We start from the raw sequence: 17,801 nt of genomic DNA, 5'->3' as shown, positions 1-17,801 counted from the left end.
GAGAGTCAGAGAGAGAGAGAGAGAGGCAGAGGGAGAAGCAGGCTTCCCGCCTAGCGGGTAACCCGATGTGGGACTCGATCCCAGAACCCTGGGATCATGACTTGAGCTGAAGGCAGATGCTTAACCATCTGAGCCACCCAGGCGCCCCCAAACATAACTATCTTAAACTATCTGCTTACCTACTGAAAGGAGAGAGTGAGCCTTGCATTTCTGCACTTGCATAATTTCTCTTTCAACCTATTTTGTTTATTAATCACATAGTTTACATTAGTTTTGTGCCTGTTGTAATTCTGGGATAATTTGCTTCAGAGGAAAGAAAAGTCATAATTTCAGAGTAAAGGGCAGATGACCCAGAGTTTTAAGTATAAAGTCCCTGACCTCAAACAAGATGGTGATCTCCACAGCTAAGAATCAGACCTGACTATTAGTAGTAAATGAAAAAAAGGAAGTCACTTTTTATGCACAGATTTTAGGACAAGAACTTACAGGAAATGCCAAACTGGAGCAAGCCAATGGCTCACACAACCACCACAGTGTTCGGTCTCTGATGGTCGCTCTCAAGGAAGTTTATGGGTCTGATAATTATCTCTCTGGATGTCAGTCTGAGACTAAAATGTCCTACCATTAGCTCTTTAGTTTAATATCATATGCTCTTCCCTCTGTCTCTTCTTTTCTAGATAGAGCTGCTCAATTAACTGGTAAACTTATCAATTTTCTCAAAAAGGAAGGAATCCAAGAAAGAAAATTTGATTGTCATTAAACTCAATATATATCAAGGTGTAAATGGCACTTAGAAATACTCATGTGCTTTTTCTCAGACCAAATGCATTCTGGACATGTGTCCCTCTACTGAGCAGCTGTTTAAAGAGACAGTAACTGCCAATTGGACAAAATAACTTTTTAAAACATAAGAAATGTTTCAAGAACTTTAGAAGATGAATTTCATTATTTGCTAGGAAGACACCAGTAGTTAAACTAATATGCTTTCTATTCTTTTCATATATAACTGATTACATATAATAAACTTTCTTTTATGATATTTGCCAATAATAGTTATCAAATTAATGAATAGAAAAGTTTACAGATTTTTGTTGAAATCTCTTGCCAGTAATTTTGAAAGATGACCACTTTTGCTGACAATAACATAAAAATGATGACTTTTACAGAGCCTTCTGTACTTTCTAAGAACTTGAATATATATGACCTCATTTTACTTTATAACAAACTTATGAGATACATAGAATCTGGTATCAGGTTTCCATTTTGCAAATTAAAAAAAACATACACAGAGAGATTAAGTGATTTCTCAAAGTCACACAGCTGATAAATTACCAGGCTAAATAATGGAGTTGCTCTGTCTTTCTCTAATTCAGTCCATCAGACAATATTTCCTAGATTTTGTGGACAAGTAAAATTTCAAAAAACATTTCAGAGGACCCAAATAGGGTTTTCAATTTTGTTATTTTTCCAGGTAGAGAAAAAGATAAACATATAACTTCTACCTACTATTTGTATCATATCATAAAGCTATCTTACCTTTTATCACCCCCAAATAGGAAAAACATCATCTTAGAAAAAGTGTAGTCCTTTAAATTAATAAAATTTGCCTTATGAGAAAGTTACAACTTTGTAATTTTTTTCTTATTTTGCTGTTGCCTGGCGGAAACTCCTGTTGTGGTCTAAGAACCATTAGACCAATCCATACCCGTAAACCATTTCCCTCTTTTGTGCTGTTTCAAGTCTTACTAGCTTTTCTACTTCTTATCCTCCTTGAATTTCATAGTCTTTAAGAAAAAGAAACCAGTAAGTTTTTCCTTTTGAAAGACGCTGTTCTTCTACTAATACTAATAACAAAATGATTAGCACCATAAGTTTACATCACAATCAAAACACAGGGCTGTTGGCTGACCAGGTGTGACCAGGCTGAGGGCTAGCAGGGAAGCAGGAAATGCAAAAACAACATGGCGCCTGTCACAGTGACTTTTTCCCCATATTACTTTAGTAAGAAGCAAGAACAGGACAAAGGCCTTGTGTCTGCCTTCTCATTTCTCACTCCACTTTCCAACTCATCTAAGAAAATGTGATGACTCCCATCTAGGCAAAGGCTGTGCCTGTCTTCATTTCCACAATCTGTCTTCATTTCCACAAAGCCCACCCTGTTCCTCCTCCCAGACTTGGTTTTATAGTTTGCAAGAACTTCCTAAGCCTTATATAACAAATAGATATCTAATTTTACAAAACTCTATAAACTACCATTGTATTCTACCAAAAAGTCCAAGGGGATGGAGGCTGGTTTTCGGGACACTCTTAAAGTGGCATTTTCCATGTTGACTACATTGATAAGCTGATGTGAATGTTATATTTTAGCACACATCAAAAAGAATAACCATCAAATCCCATTCAATCTTATCCTCTTGATCAATGCAGTATCTGTGATCTTCTTTGATGACTTCCTTAAGCTTTGGGAGGGAAATACATGAATGATATAGTGAAAGAGAAAAGGTAGCCCAATCAGACAAATCAAGTCCTGTGATCAAGTGTCAAAGCAAGAATATCCCCTACCCAACCCAGTCCCTTGTTGTAAGAGACTCACCAATGGGAGGTTTTGTCAAAGAAAGTCCCTTATTGTTCAGTTGGTACAGGGCTACATTCTCCAAGGATGTCAAAGTAACACTTTTTTAAATTCCTTAAATATACACAAATTTCAACTACAATAAAATTTTTTTCTATGAATAGAGAAAGATAAGTGCCTGTATATCATCAAATGACCACAATAATAATATTTATATTTATATAGTTTTACAGTATATAAAATATTTTAGCATATGGTATTATTTCTTAGGAATATTCTAAGATAGGTAATATTATTTCCATTTATTGAAGAAGAAACTGAGACTCAGAGGTTATGTGATTTGCTCAAGGTCACAGAAATAAGAGCTAGAACCCAAGTCTGGTCCTTTGACCTCATCATGTTCAGGGCTCTTTCTGTTATTGACATTCATCACCAGGACAGTCACTTCTAAAGGTGAGCCCAAGGACAAAAAGAACAAATGAAAGCTGGCTTTTATTCCAATCAGGGCAGAAAGCCAATCTATTAATAATGTCAGAAAGAAGGGCTGCCCACATTGTTAAAGAATCTTGAGGGGTTATGGTTTTCTTTAGTTTCCTCACCATTACTATAATGCCAATGCCATTTGTGTTCTTCCCATTCAGTTCCTTAGAAGTCATCACACAGGAAGCCGGTATAGGACAGCCATGAACTCAGGGCGAGAGAAAACACCCACCATTCACACACACACACACACACACACACACACAGAGACACACACAATATTTGGAATCGTTTTCATTATACCTGTTCTTCCTAAATAAACATTTTTATGACACTAAATTTAAAGCATCAATGGAATCATTGTTAACCACATATTTTTGTGGCTTACATACTGGGCAAGAACTATCCAAACTATGTAAAATAAATTTTATACAATCTGTACTTCACAAAACAAAACAACAAAGATAGCTAAATTATAAGAAATGGATGACTATGCAGGGGCTAACAGATATTTATTTACTGTGTAAAAATATACAGTCATTGCATGAAACATTTGTAATGAAAAAGCTTGTCTGTTTTAAGTAGACAAGTCTTAGAAGTCAAATTAGGGCTGTATTTTCTGAAATTAATAACTAGTGTTAATTCAAACCAAAAGTTTGGACAGTATTAACTAATGCTAATAAGATTATCATGAACATTAGCCTTGCTGCTTACTATGACTTTTCTTTGTCCATGTCTAATTATGGTTTTTAAAAAACAAAACCAAATAGAATCACTAGGAATCATTTTCAACACCAGGACAAATAAGGTAAGCTGGATATTGTAACTTCTTTGCCCCTAGTTCACATCATTTAGACTGATTAAAATGTTAATTTTTACATATGTGAATAAATGTAAAGGAGCAAACACCTGGAGACTGCACTGTGTGCTAGCAATCATTGCGGGTGGGTAAACTGACAACATGTAACTGCATATTAAGACAAATGTAGAATTTAGACAAAGTATTCCATCTCTTTTCAGATGTATACTTTTAAACCTCAGGAACTGTTTTCAGTAGATGTCATGCCTTTTAACTTGAAAAAAGATAAGCGCAAATAAGCTCCCAATTGTCTCCCCAATATGTAAACCACATCTCGGGCTGCTGTCTCTGCTACTCCTTTGAAGTTTCCCTGAAATGTCATGTGTTGTGAAGACTGCTGTGCATAAGCAAGACAATTTGCTCACTCTCAGAATTCTTACCGGTTTCCACTGCTATTTGGTATCCAGCCTCTAGTCTCCGAGATGACCTTTCCAGCCTCTCTGTGTTATCGAGCAGATGTGCCCTCTGAAAAAGAAAAAGGAAAAAAAATCAGACGGCCGTCTACAATGTTCTTTTTTTGCCTTAAAAAAAATTAATGCCTTTATATGCCCTAACATTTCTGGGGGGGGAGGTGGGAGTCACCACGCATTATAGATAATTTTTAGCAAATCTCCTATGGGCAGATTTCCAATCAATCGTTTGTGTATGGACCATCCACTTTTTTTTGTTTTAAAAGGCAGACTCATATTGTATATGGCCACACGAATCTTATTCCCAAACACAGAAATGTACGAAGATGCGAGTCAACTGGATCTTTCCTTTTTCAGCAGAGTAGACAGATGAGACACTTGCATAGATTTATGATCCCTATTTTGTATTTATTTTTTATAAAATGCCATCAGTTAAAAAACTCATTTGTTCCTTTGATTCCTGCAGATAGGAATTTTTAAAGAGGAACTTTATTTTCAAGAGAATGCCCTCCAATTTTGAATGTGTGGAAGATGCCATATAGAACAACATTCACTACTAGAACAGAATATTAAACAGTAGATCTAGTGTTAAGACAACTCAGGGCAATCACCAAGGAACAAGAGAAATGTTCCTCCGTGCACACAGGTGCACAAAAATGTGGGTTTGTTCCCAAATATAGGACACTAGATTGAAGGTGAACTTTTAACACCCACTGTTTTAAACTGAACTAAAATGATAATAATTATATGCATTCTTTTATGCTATATTTGATGGGGGAAATGAGAGGATTTTCCCCAAATTCTCAACTTCCCAACTTTCTTTTCTACACTGAGGCTGTTTTTTTTTGGTTTTTATCCATAATGATCAGTCACTAGATCTATTCAGGTTGACCAACAGATTTATAAATTAATCATGGCTGTGAACGAGTAAGAATACACGCATGCACGTGTGTGTGTATGTGTGTGCACAGATGCACATATGTCTGGATACTTAGAAATATATGAATACGTGTATCTGTATATTTCAGTGTGTGTACATGCATACACGTATTTGTATAAATTCGTACTTTCCCCCCTCAACTCAGTTTTGGTATCTGGTCAAACGGAAAGGAAAAATGCAACCACAACTCCTATAACTTTGTGTTGTTGACAGATGTCATTTAAAATCGAAGAAATGCTTTCTAATAATAATAAAAGAGGAGGTGCCACACGTATTATCTGAGTGGCTGTCGAGCGCAACGATCTACCTTGCTCTAATGAGCCCCCATGGATCGTGGAGATGCAAGCTGTATTGACGTGCACACTTAAGCTCATACACCTAGACCAGTGCCTCCCAGCTCTAGCAGCCAGGGATGCTGACAGAATATCTCGCTTCCATCTTCAAAGAAAGGAAGTGATTAGTATGTTATCATTACCATTCAAAACGTGATTTCCTTATTCCCTCCCGGCATAGGTGACACATCTGAGATGCGGCCAGACGTTGGAGGCAGCTAAAGCCACATCAAAGCTTTCCTTGAAAATTTTTTTTGGGGGGAAGGGCCTGGGGGGGGGGGGGGGTGGGGGGGAAGAATCATTAAAACAATGCATTTAGAACAGAGAGATAGGACCTGATGTGAAGGTCAGGAAAGCTGCAACAACAGTCTATAATAATTAATAGAGTTGTCTAATACACAGTGGAAAAATTAAGAGAAAAGCTGCCCCTCCCTCTGCAAAAAAATAAATAAATAAAAAACCTAAATAAATAAAAGGGAGGAAGGAAGGAATGCTTATATCATGAAAACGCTAAATCACTGAAGGCTGTAATTGAGAAAAAGAAAAGCAAGTGGAGTTCTCTGTGTTTGGTATATATGACTATTTTTAAATAAAATTAAACACTTTACTCAGCTTATCAAAAATAGCTTTCTTCCTCCTAATTTTCCCTACATGCAGGTTTTGGGAGTAGGGATTATTCTTCTCTTCTCTGAATATTGTTTTCTACCTTAACAAAGGACTTAATTTCAAACTGGTAATTCTCTAAAAAGATATTTGATTTGTGAAATCAAGAGTAAATCTGAATTTTAATTCAGAATAACAGAACAAAAATTTTTGGTTCATTTTCATATTGGATGAAATCCCTAAATTAAAAGACAACACTAAGCTACTACAGATTTTAAAAAAAAATCAATACTGGAAATGGACAGTCTAATTATATGATAACAGATAACATAAGAAACAAAGAATTTAAATCTAGAATGATTCTTGGAATTCCACGAAAGAGAGCCAAAACGGATTATTAAGTGTATGGCTCTAATGGGGAGCAAAATTTCTAAAAGAACTTTACCAAAAAATGCATATTCCTAAATAATGGAAGTAACTCTTCTTCAGGACAGTTCAATTTTATCAGAGTAAATCTGCACACAAGAGGACTACCAGTTTACCAGCAGCTTTCCAGCAGGACCTCACTTTGTATTTTGGAAGCTCTTCACTTAAGTCAAGCTAAAATCAAGTTCTTGTAACAGCTGTGCTATTTACATTGTTCCCTTGGTTGTGCATTGCCCTGGTCTCTGAAAATGAAAGGAAATACACTACAGTAGCAGCTGATGCTTTCAACTTGCCCCCACACTCCATCCCAAACTCATTCTCTCACCCTCTCCTCAGCCCTTTCAAAGCAGGTAAGTGAAGCTGTGCAGGAGCTTCAGACAGAGCTCAACTTGCGTGAGGAGCTGTGCAATGTGGGGAGCTGGAGATGCAGGATTCAGACAGAGGGCTCAGCACAGCCAACACCAACCAGTTCAGCTCCCTGTACACACCAGCCTGCCTCCAAGCATGCCCGGTTCCCAGACCTGAGCCGAGAGAGAACACCCCAAGGAAGGGATGGGGCATACTTTGTATCCAAACACAACCAAACGTCCTATTTTGAAGCAGACGAATGCTTGTGTTCTTAGGAGAGGTACAAGGAGGAAATCTGGGGTACACTCACTGTTTGATTACTATTAGAATCCTGGCTGAGAAACAATCTCTTCTGAGCAAACCATATACCGAGGCAGCGTCATCATCATAATCTATTTTACAAATATCAATGCTACATCCATATCAAAGACTGTTAAAAGAATATTCCAGAGCATATTATTCTATTAGTTGAATGATCTAATTCTCCCAAGTACAATTCCATTCCAGGTTATAGTTTTGGAAACATGCAGTTCAGAGCCATTATTGATGAAACTGTTGCTATAGGCACAACAAAAGAATTAAGCCAAAAATGATGATAAAACGTATTTTAAAAGAAATGCAGATGTGATGTTTTCAGCTCTCAGAATTAAGATTTCTAAGTCCACACAATTCAGCTTAACAAAATTAATCTGTCAAAAATGCTGATTGTAATAAGGCTTAATATTTTATTAATTATATTCACTAAATTCAGAAGAGCTTTGTGCAGTTTCTTCACATACAGGTTTTAGAGTCTATTGTTAGTTCCATTAAGATTTGAAAATTCAGATTCTTCACCTAAGCATGAGCATATGCAAATACATATAAGCAGATACTCTGTCTTGCAGGAAAATAATGTTGAGTATCACCCACCTCAGGAATAATCTCATACATCAAAACTGCAATTGATTATATTCATTTAGTATATACATCTGCTTCCACACACACACACACAAAAAAAAACAAGAAGGTTAGAAGGTAAGGGTTTTATATATTTTCACCCTTTATTTTATAAATCATTATTACTTTTACTAAGAGAGGACATCACTTGAGTATCTTAAGTCAAAAGAGGTGGTGAAAACCATGTCTACAAGCCTCTCATTTAGCATTCACGTCAGCTATAGAATGATGACATACCAATAAAAAAATTCTAGGAAAACCTAATCAATGCAGTCAATCTAAACTCAAAAATAATTCACGGTACTCTTTATAAGCAATTAGTCGGCTTTCAAATTGCAACTTGGGCCATTATTTTATGCCCTAATATAAAAGTAACAAAACTCAACTTCACTAAGTAAAAAATATAACTGTTTTATCTCTGAAAAAGAGTACCAAAACATATTTGTTAAGTTTGGCTTAATTAAACAAAACAAAACAAACAAAAAACAAGACCAGAATCATTCAACATCCCTCACTGATACACGGAGGAAATGATAAATATTGCTGTAAATATTTGCTGGGCCACTAAAAAGTCCGGAGCTGCATTATAAAACAGGCCAGCAACTCAGAAAAGTGAGAACTCACTTGGGTGCTATTTCCTACAAAAAGGAAAGTGTTTAACAATGAGGAGAACTTTGGCTATTCTTAAGTATCTGTGTACACAGACTAGTAGAGCATTTATAACATATGTGTGTTTCCCTGAAAGGAAAATAGATTCATGATATCTTGTGTTGAACCTAAGAATTTTGGGTGAGGGAAAAGAGTCTATTTTAAAAGAATTTTCAGTAAATTGGAATGTCATAAAAAAAAATTTTTTTTAATCATATTGACTTCTTTGAAAAACCAATATAAATAAAACAAACCTGAAGTTAGTCTACATAACACTTGGATAAAGTTTTAAGACATCCCTTTATTTTTCTTCCCTTTTTTGGCCTTTAAAATATGAATTTTCTCCGGATGCCAACCAATAATGATCACTGTGATAAGCATGATTAGGGCTTACTTGTTTTTTTAAAAGATAGTCAGCAGAGAACATTTCCAGCCATATAATCAATACTTTTGCTATGTGTAAATTTTCCTGGAAAAAAATGAACCTAAAGATCTTACTTCAGATTTAGAAACTCAATTTTATAGGAAAAAGCAGAATTTAAAAAAAAAAAAAAAAGGCAAGCTAGGAAGTACTCACCTCTTCACGTAATTTTATCAACTGCAACATGAATGCACAAAAAAAAAAAGATAAAAAGGAAAGAAATGGCAGGAAAGAAAGATCAGTTGTGTGACAGGATACAGAATTAACATTGACAATTTATCTGTTTACATGTTTAGCATTTAAAAATCACAGACAAACACATTAAAAGAACCTAAACATAGACTACATGCAGAGTTTTTTGAACGAATAAAGATCACTTTCTCACACTGTCACATTAAACAAAGAGAATAGTGTGAAATTCTCTTTTAAAGTACATCTAAGACACCATCATGAAATAAAGGGGAACGGCTTCATAGAAGTCTATATTATAAAGAAAAAAACAAGTTTACTGTTCCTCTCTTCTAAGAATGTACCACTGAAGAGGTTTTGTATATACAAGTTTTCAGAATGTTTTTCTATTTTGAATCTTGACAACTGATTTCAGATTTTACCTACAAATGAAAACGATTAATAGTTCATGCTTTTGTCCCAATAAATATTTAAAACAAATAATTATGTTAGTTAATATCATACATGGGCCCACTCTAGGAATAGGATTGTATTTGGAGGTAACATTATTTTAATTGGAAATAAAGCATGCCAGGAGAGATAATATTTAGGACACAGTATCAAAATATTTCACTATCCTTAGAAATATTGTGTATATCAGAGTTAATTTCTAGGATTTGTTTTGCATAAGGGGCTATTGCAATCACATGGTTGTTGTTTTTTTTTAATTTTTGAAGTTTCTTCATTTTTCAATTTTCTTCATCTTGTAAATTGGGCCATCTCAAAGCCATGAGCTATGAGCTCTTATTTCATTTGTACTTCAGTCTGTTCTCACTGAAGTCAAACCAAAAAACCATCCTTTACTTGTTAGTAAATTCCCTGTGATAATGTTTTAATTCTCCTCTGTAGAACATGTTTTATTTACTTTAAATATAACAGATAAAACAAGTTATTTAACTCTTTAGAAACTAGAAAATGGATATAACTATATATCTGGCTCATTCTTTGTGTGTGTCTCTGTGTGTGTGTATGTGTGTGTGTGTGTGCGCGCACATGCAAGCTGGGGGTGTGTATATGTTTCACAGTATTCTAAATCAAATATCATTGTGTAGTTGAGATGACTGCCATAGTTTCTGCAATGAATAGAAACTGAAACCTATGTTGTGAAAGACTATAAACCACATTCTAAGGCTGAAATTTGCATCCTCAGCAATTCAGGTCTACAACTGATAATTTTTAAACATCCAAATATCTGTAACATCTGTTATAACACTTGACATATACAGGCCAATAAATTAAACTATTGCTCTGGGAGAAAACGTGCCACGAATTGCTCACTCTCTAAAAGTATCATGTTTACTATAGCCCGGCTTTCTCAATGCTTAATGCTGTTTTTGTCTCCACAAGGAAGGCAGTATGTATTCCAGCTTATTCTGTCATTTTATTTGTTATATGAAAAGTATTTCAAGTACAAAAGAATGAGATTTCAAAATTGTTATGAATCTTTTATAGAAAGGGTACAGAATCTATTCCATAATGTCTCACAATGCACTTAGTGAAAATGAAACTTTTAATATAGTCTTTTCAAAATATACAAGAAGTTGTAATTATTTTTAATTAATATTCTCTCAACAACCATCCAGTGCCTATGAGTCAAGCATCCTGTTTCATGTGAAAGGTTACCATTCTTCTCAAGAAGAAGGAAAATTTTAAACTAAAATACCTGGCTTATCATATATGGGAATCTTTCTCTTTGCTATCTGAACATCATGGGAGAAAAAGGCAAACATTAATTCTCAGGAAGAGACGATCTGGGAATTGATCGCACAGCTATTTTTTCTTTCTGGGGGCACCATTCTTCAGTTGACTATGATACTTAAAGGGCCAAAGTTTAAAACTACTCCTCTGCAATTGAGACCATTTGGGGCATGCCACCCTGCCATAATCAATGAGTGTTTAAAAATGCTACCCATTTGTTTTTTCAATAGGTTCCAAACAAAAAACGTTCTATCTTGTTTGTGCTGCATGGCTGCATTCAAGCTCTACACCGGATTTGTAGCTAAGCTAGGTAATGGGAGGGGTTTTAATCTTTATCTTTTTTTTTTTTTTTTTTTTTGTTAGTCTGGGAGTTTTCATTCAAGTAAACAAAAGATGGTCTATTTTTGAAAATTAACAATGCTTAGACTAGACTGAAAGTAGTGATTTCGTATTTTATTGAGTTACTAGCTCCATCATTGGCGACTTGAAAATGTGCCATGCCACCATGTTGAGTTATGATAATCAACATCTTTTTTGAAACAAAGATTTTTTTTTCCCCCCAATGCAGAATTTGATACAAGCGGTAATCTGTTCCTTTGTGGGCTGAAAAAATCTGGTTTACGCTGGTTTGAACCAGTGGAATCTCTTGTGGTTAAGCCTTCTGCTGTGGCTAAAATCAAAACTGCACTGCAGCGCATGTGAGGGCTCATGCGCGCCTGTGTGTGAGGTGCGTCACGTGACCCCAGAACTACCGATTTTTTTTTTTTAAAGCTGATAACGCCACTGCCGTCTCTGTCCGCATACAGATAACGAATAAATGCTGAACTCTATTAAACGCCCTTTACACATTATCGTGGGTCGAACACACAATTTTCTGAACTTATGATGACAGTCTATTTATTTCGCTATAAACCCTCAGCACGTAACGAACAGATTTGTGCCTGGTAATGATCTGCTCTGCCAGGGCTATATGAAATGATACCGACCTTCTTTAGATCTTGGGGAATTAAATTGACCGACTTCACCCCCTGGTCTGTAGCTGAAGTTTGACACACTTTATGCACAGCAAGCCCAAATCGGAACTTAAGAGAACCTCGCATTAAAAAATTAAACAACCATATCTGCTAAATATTGCTTTACCACAAAAATTTCGGCATGTTTAGGAATATCCTACTCCTTAGACATGTATTTGAACCTTCTATTTAGGATTTACTAAAATTTCGTTTACTCACATTTATTCACCAATCAATATAATTTTGCATACGGAAATTGAGAGACCATTAGGGTTCAAAAGTAGAGTCTGGAACATTTTATGTGCCCCATCATCATACTCCACTATGAAGGGGATTAGGGGATTTACTTCTGTAAGATTTTTTTTTCCTTTCCTGAGGAAACTAAAGGTAACAATTACTAAAGTTTCCACTCTAAATACAGCACTACTACATTTCAAAAACTCAACTCTCTCAAAAAATTAAAATCTTGCCATATGGAATGGAAAACATGGTATTTTAAAATAATAGAATGATAATGCCTAAGACAATAGTCCTTGGAAAGCTGATGACCCAACAATACTCGAATGTGCAAAGTAGGTAATTTTGTTCCTTTTTGTAAATGAGGGATGAGCCATATTTGATTGCATGAAATGGATATGAATCAGAAATGAATTTATACAAAGCAATTAATTGGGAATTAAATGAAATTGTGTACTGTATGAGGGACATTAATGATGCACTTGAAAAATTCTTAATTGCTGAAATCTTGACATTTCTAATCATGTCAGAAATGTTTATATAAGAGTAAATTAATATACTTTATAGTTAATTGACAGATTATGTGTCTAACAGGTTTTAGATGCCTAAAAAAATGCATTATAAATGGCCAGAATGAGAAATAATAGCTATGGCATTCACATTTGCCTAAATCTCTACAAAGAAGCCACTATAGGGAGGATGTGTATGTTGTATTGAAAATAACTAGTCAGTAGTTAGTTTATTTTACCTATTTGCAACCATTGCTATAATTCTTTATTATTTTCCTTTTTCTGATCTATAATTTTTAAAAATTGAGATACATCCCAATTTCAGTGAAACATATTTTTGTCTCATTTTATTTACCTCCAAGTTTTCTCTGTATATTAAAAGTTTATCTTAAATATTACATGGCTACAAAGTTCTGAAAGTCAATTTATCAACAATTAACTTGAAGATAATCTTAGTTGTGGGCAGGAAATATTTTCTTATATAAATTATAGATAATCCTACCCAGAAAAAAAAGAACGATCTTCTCAGCCCCTGAGCTATAAAAATTAATATAAAGAGCCAACTTAAAATCTTTTCTTCCTTTAAAGAAAGGGCTTCTGTTTTGATTCCACAGTCTGAATGAATACTGTTGCAGAATAAAGAGTTATTCTCAAGTGACCATTCCTGACTAAGGGATGTGTTTTAGTTTGAGGGATTTAAATTCCTATATTATGATAAAAAGCCCCAAAACAAAATTTAATCATTTCATTATGGAATAGAAATTTTGTTATAGTTAGCAACAAAATATCCAAGAAGTTAAGTGTAGTCTTTTTGAACTTTCAAACCTAATTCGAATTTTGGACTGAAAAGTTCACATAACTAATAATCTAACAGTTACACTGTCTCATGACTATAATTTATCATATTCTATTTATTGAAGTGACAGCTCCTTACAACTTAACTTCAGGTTCTCCAAGCACATTCAGAATTTGTAAGTTTGATTTATACAAGTCCAGAGGAAATCTCTGCGTAATCACTTTAAAGTGACAGGAATATAATTTGAAAAATTCAGAAAATACGAACTCTATTTTTGCAGAATATTTTTCTTTAGGCATAAAAAAAATCATACTTATATGTACGTGAGGCAAATGTTTTAGGCATATAAAATGTCCATTAAGAGAAGTGAACATGCTTTAAAAAAAAAAAAAAAAAAGGAATTCCTGTCAGAGTACTACAACATCTATTGGAATAAAGGAGTCTGACTTAGACAGGAACACCCCTTCCTTTCTATTTCCTCTATATTAAGCAGTAGTTTCAAATGAAGGAAAGATCTATAGCTTTCTAGAGAACTGACATGGGAACTATGCATTCACTTTTTGCAAAAAAGAGAATGCTTTTTTTTTTTTGCAGTAAAGATATGAAATAAAATTATGATTCATTCAAGAGATATGAACAATCTAAATCTCACTTAAAATAGGAAGAAAATATTTTTTCTCTCATCCTCAAGTTATTTAATCTATTATGAGTAAAACCCTTTATCCCACCACCCTTTTATGTTTGATGTGCTCCTTATTTTTTTTCTCTTAGCCGTTCTCACATTTCAATCAGGGAAGCTGAAATCCCAAGTCAAATCTTAACGTGTTTACATGTCTAAACTCAAGCTGATAACATCCAAATAGTGGACGAGGTGAGATCTTTCCAAAAACAAATATAATCAGCTCAGTGATTCTTCTCCCCCCTCCTTTTTTTGGGTGGATGGATGGGGGCCTTAATCACATAAGCAACATCCCATTTACAATATTAACATTAGAGTAGATAGTAATATAGTTTCAGCATATGTAGACCTGTAATATAATCTGTTTGAAATGGTAAATATAATTATGCAAGTTTTATAATGTGTATCAATATATTATGTTTTACTATCTTATTAAAATTGTGGTTTACTCAATGAATGATTTATGTTCATTTTTATTTAGGCAGAGTAGAGACCTTTACAATACTTGCCAAAGGAATATTAATAAACACATTCAGTCTTGCTTCTGAAGTTCCCATCATTTATTTTCTCTAAAAGTGTCAAAGAGAGTAAGTCACTGGGGTTATTTGAGACATTTTAAAAGTCATCTCTACACTGAGGTTCTTAAAACATTTTTTTAAGTCATATACATTATCTACAAGAATTAATGAAGTCTCCAGTATTAATTCAAAGAAAGAAGTGGGACATTAATTAGACTCATGGCACTGCTGTGTGATCCAATGAGAACTGACAGCCAAGTTGTAAGGCCCTTTTAAGAAGAAAGTGTATCTTATTTTTTGCCTATGCAGATCTTAAACTGTAGAAAGAATTTTCCTATTATTATTATTATTATTTGACAGAAGCAGGACCTCTGTATGGGTATCTAAGTTCCACACTGGTGCTCACAATTTGCATTTTGGTGAATGTATTTTAAGAAGCTCCACAATGGGAGACTGAGCTGCCCTGTTGAATTTTGAAAGCTTACTTTCATTTGTTTTGCTGCAAGTGTTGATTTAATTATACTGCATTATTATCAAAGCTGCATTATGTACTTTTTTATTCCTTTTACATGTGTTTGAGGTGAAGACCTTGGCTTTGTCTGCAAACAGTGTGTTTCAAGTTATTCCTTAAGTACTAAATAATAAAGAAAAGAGAAGAAAAGATTTTTTAAAAGATAGCAGACAGTGATCACAAGGTAAAGGGTTAAATGTAAGATCTCCAAGAAACATTTTGAAGTTGATTAAGACTCCAGCTTTGCATTAAACAGTATCGCTTCCACATGAGTTGCTGCTAATACTGTTAAGGAGCAGCTTGAGAGCCCAGTGTGCCAGTGACCTCCTTCACCCTCCAGCCACCCACCGGGCCTTCCTGATTAGCATTCTACCTGGTTCTCTGAGGAATTCCCATCATCCCCTAGGAGCTCATTCCGTACTTCGTCACTGTAGGCGATCCGTGACCTTTTCTATAAAACAAAACAAAAAGGGAGAGAGTGAGATGAACGTTAGAAAGTAAAGGCTTCGGAGCATTATTGGTATCAAGGCTGATCATCTCAAACCTCGAGAGCCCCCTAATGGAAACCTATTTGCTAAGATCTGCAAAGCAAAGTTGTGTAAAGTTCTTGAACTTGAGAAGTTTAATGTAAATTAGAAGTTTTTCAAATGTCAGTAATGAAAGAAAACTCTGCATTGTGTAAGTACTCCATTAAGATTCACAAGTGGATCAGAACTGGTATGTTATTCCATACATAGTCATTCAAATAAGACCACTAAACTAGAGGAAATAAAGCTATATAAGCTGTCTACTGGCAAAAATCACCAGATTGTAATTAAGACAAGTGTATACGGGGGTCTTTAAAATTGTGGTAGGAAATGAACTTTAGAATATAGGCCTTTTAAAATTGCTAATTCTAGGATAATATTATGACTCCAACTGTACACTGGAATGCCTGGAAAATAGTTCATCTCTATCTCCTGCATTGTTGTGATGTTACTAGCCAGAAAGAGATGGAATTTAAAAGTCCATCCCATTTCCAAACAATAACTTAAATGTCCCCAAGCCCTCCTCAAATAATTGCCTAAGGAAAAGTAGTGTGTGTGTGTGTGTGTGTGTGTGTGTGTGTGAGAGAGAGAGAGAGAGAGAGAGAGAGAGAAAACAAATTAAATTTCCCAATCCCAGTAAATAAAGGCAAGTGGGCTGAGTCAACCATTCTCAATCCCAGTAAATAAAGACAAGTGGGCTATGAGTCAACATTTCACTCAGTGAAATTTTGTTTTATAAGAAATCGACCTTGACCTGTAAAGTCAGAGGAATATGTGTCTATAAGCAATTCATGAATTATCTAAATGTATACACATCTGGAAAAGCTAAAAGGCTCTGAAAGTTAGTTGTGAAGCTAGAGTGCCATCCTCAGATCCTCCTTCAGCATCACCCTCTCAGATCCAAATGCAGATTTACAGGTTACTTTGCTGCCTTTTTCTGCTTCTGACCTAAGCAAAAAGAGTCAATTTAAAAATGGCAGCTGGGAAATAGTAATCTTGTCTCACTTGCAGGCTACAGTTTAGGCTTCAACATTTTGTACTTGTTCAACTATGATCTGAAAAATTATTGTAGTTTAAAAAGGACTATTCATAATTCTTGAGCAAAAGTCAACAAGATTTTTAATTAGATTTTTATATACTAGTAAGTTACACTGCTTTGCAACACGGAGGTCATAATATCTTAAATGTGAAATCATACTAGAATTTAAAAGGACTTCTAACAAGAAAACCCAGTAGATTTTGAATCATTTTAAAGTTGCAGCCTTTCTCAATTGGGGTTCCTTATCTGAACCACAAAATGGAAAACTATTTTAGTGACTATTTTCTCAATCTATCAAGGATGGTACATAAGAGAGAGTTTAGTTCATTACATAGACTAGAAGCCTAATGGCACTAGGGCTTAACTCTCCTGCAGAACCTAGTTGAAAAAGGCTGACTGGAGTGTAAATAAAAATAAACAAATCTAGACATCCCTTTATTTTTTTTTTTCAAAAAACAAATCATTCTCATGGAATTCTAAAGATCACTTTGGTTAAACTGAAACTAGAACCTGTACTCATTCTACCACACAAAATTTCCTCCCCATTTTATTACCCTCTGAAGGCACTCAGGAAAAAGATGCAAAAACTGCAAAATGTTTCAGTAGAAAGGAGATGATGGCATCCCTTCTCTGCCCTGAGTCTCTACCCCAAGCCCCCTTCTCTGCTGCAAGTGTATCTCTTGTACCTTAGCAAATGCAGTAAGTCTGTAAATAGATAAATAAAACCAACAATGTTGCAGAGGACAAAGTAGCAAAGTTAAGTCATTAGCCTGAGGTCAGTAATGACATCTATATCAGATGTCTTAACAATTCAGGAGTGAACCAACTCATTCACTCGTGAACATGCCAGACTTCTTACCGCCACAAACTGCATATATTAAGCCTGCTTCTCTTATTGTATTTACTGAAGCTACTATTAATTATTTCTATAGACTTCATACAGAATTGTATTGAAAAATGCTTAACTGCAAGGTCAGTATACCTCATGGCCTTACAACAATATTTAGATCGAGCCAAACCTTTCTTTTGCCCATTTGGAGATCCCCACTACAGTAGTTTCAAACTAGCTAA

General features: G+C 34.9%; 1 protein-coding gene across 6 annotated transcripts in view; it reads right to left on the bottom strand.

Moving 5' to 3' along the window:
- VTI1A (vesicle transport through interaction with t-SNAREs 1A) overlaps positions 1–17,801 on the bottom strand; it is a 353,802-nt gene that overhangs the window by 253,547 nt on the left and 82,454 nt on the right. For 4 of the 6 annotated variants that reach the window (XM_032423169.1, XM_032423168.1, XM_032423173.1 and 1 more), the window contains exons 4-6: positions 15,538–15,615; positions 9,132–9,152; positions 4,292–4,376 (exon numbers count right to left, since the gene is read on the bottom strand). In XM_032423169.1, coding sequence (XP_032279060.1) covers positions 4,292–4,376; positions 9,132–9,152; positions 15,538–15,615 — 184 coding nt within the window. The remainder of the gene's footprint in view (positions 1–4,291; positions 4,377–9,131; positions 9,153–15,537; positions 15,616–17,801) is intronic. The other 2 variants (XM_032423170.1, XM_032423174.1) reach the window with 1 other exon arrangement.

Source organism: Phoca vitulina, unplaced genomic scaffold (assembly GCF_004348235.1).
Source record: "Phoca vitulina isolate PV1807 unplaced genomic scaffold, GSC_HSeal_1.0 scaffold28, whole genome shotgun sequence".
Taxonomy (NCBI): Eukaryota; Metazoa; Chordata; class Mammalia; order Carnivora; family Phocidae; genus Phoca; species Phoca vitulina.
Note: the sequence above shows the minus strand (reverse complement) of the source record. Positions and strands in the feature narration are given on the sequence as shown.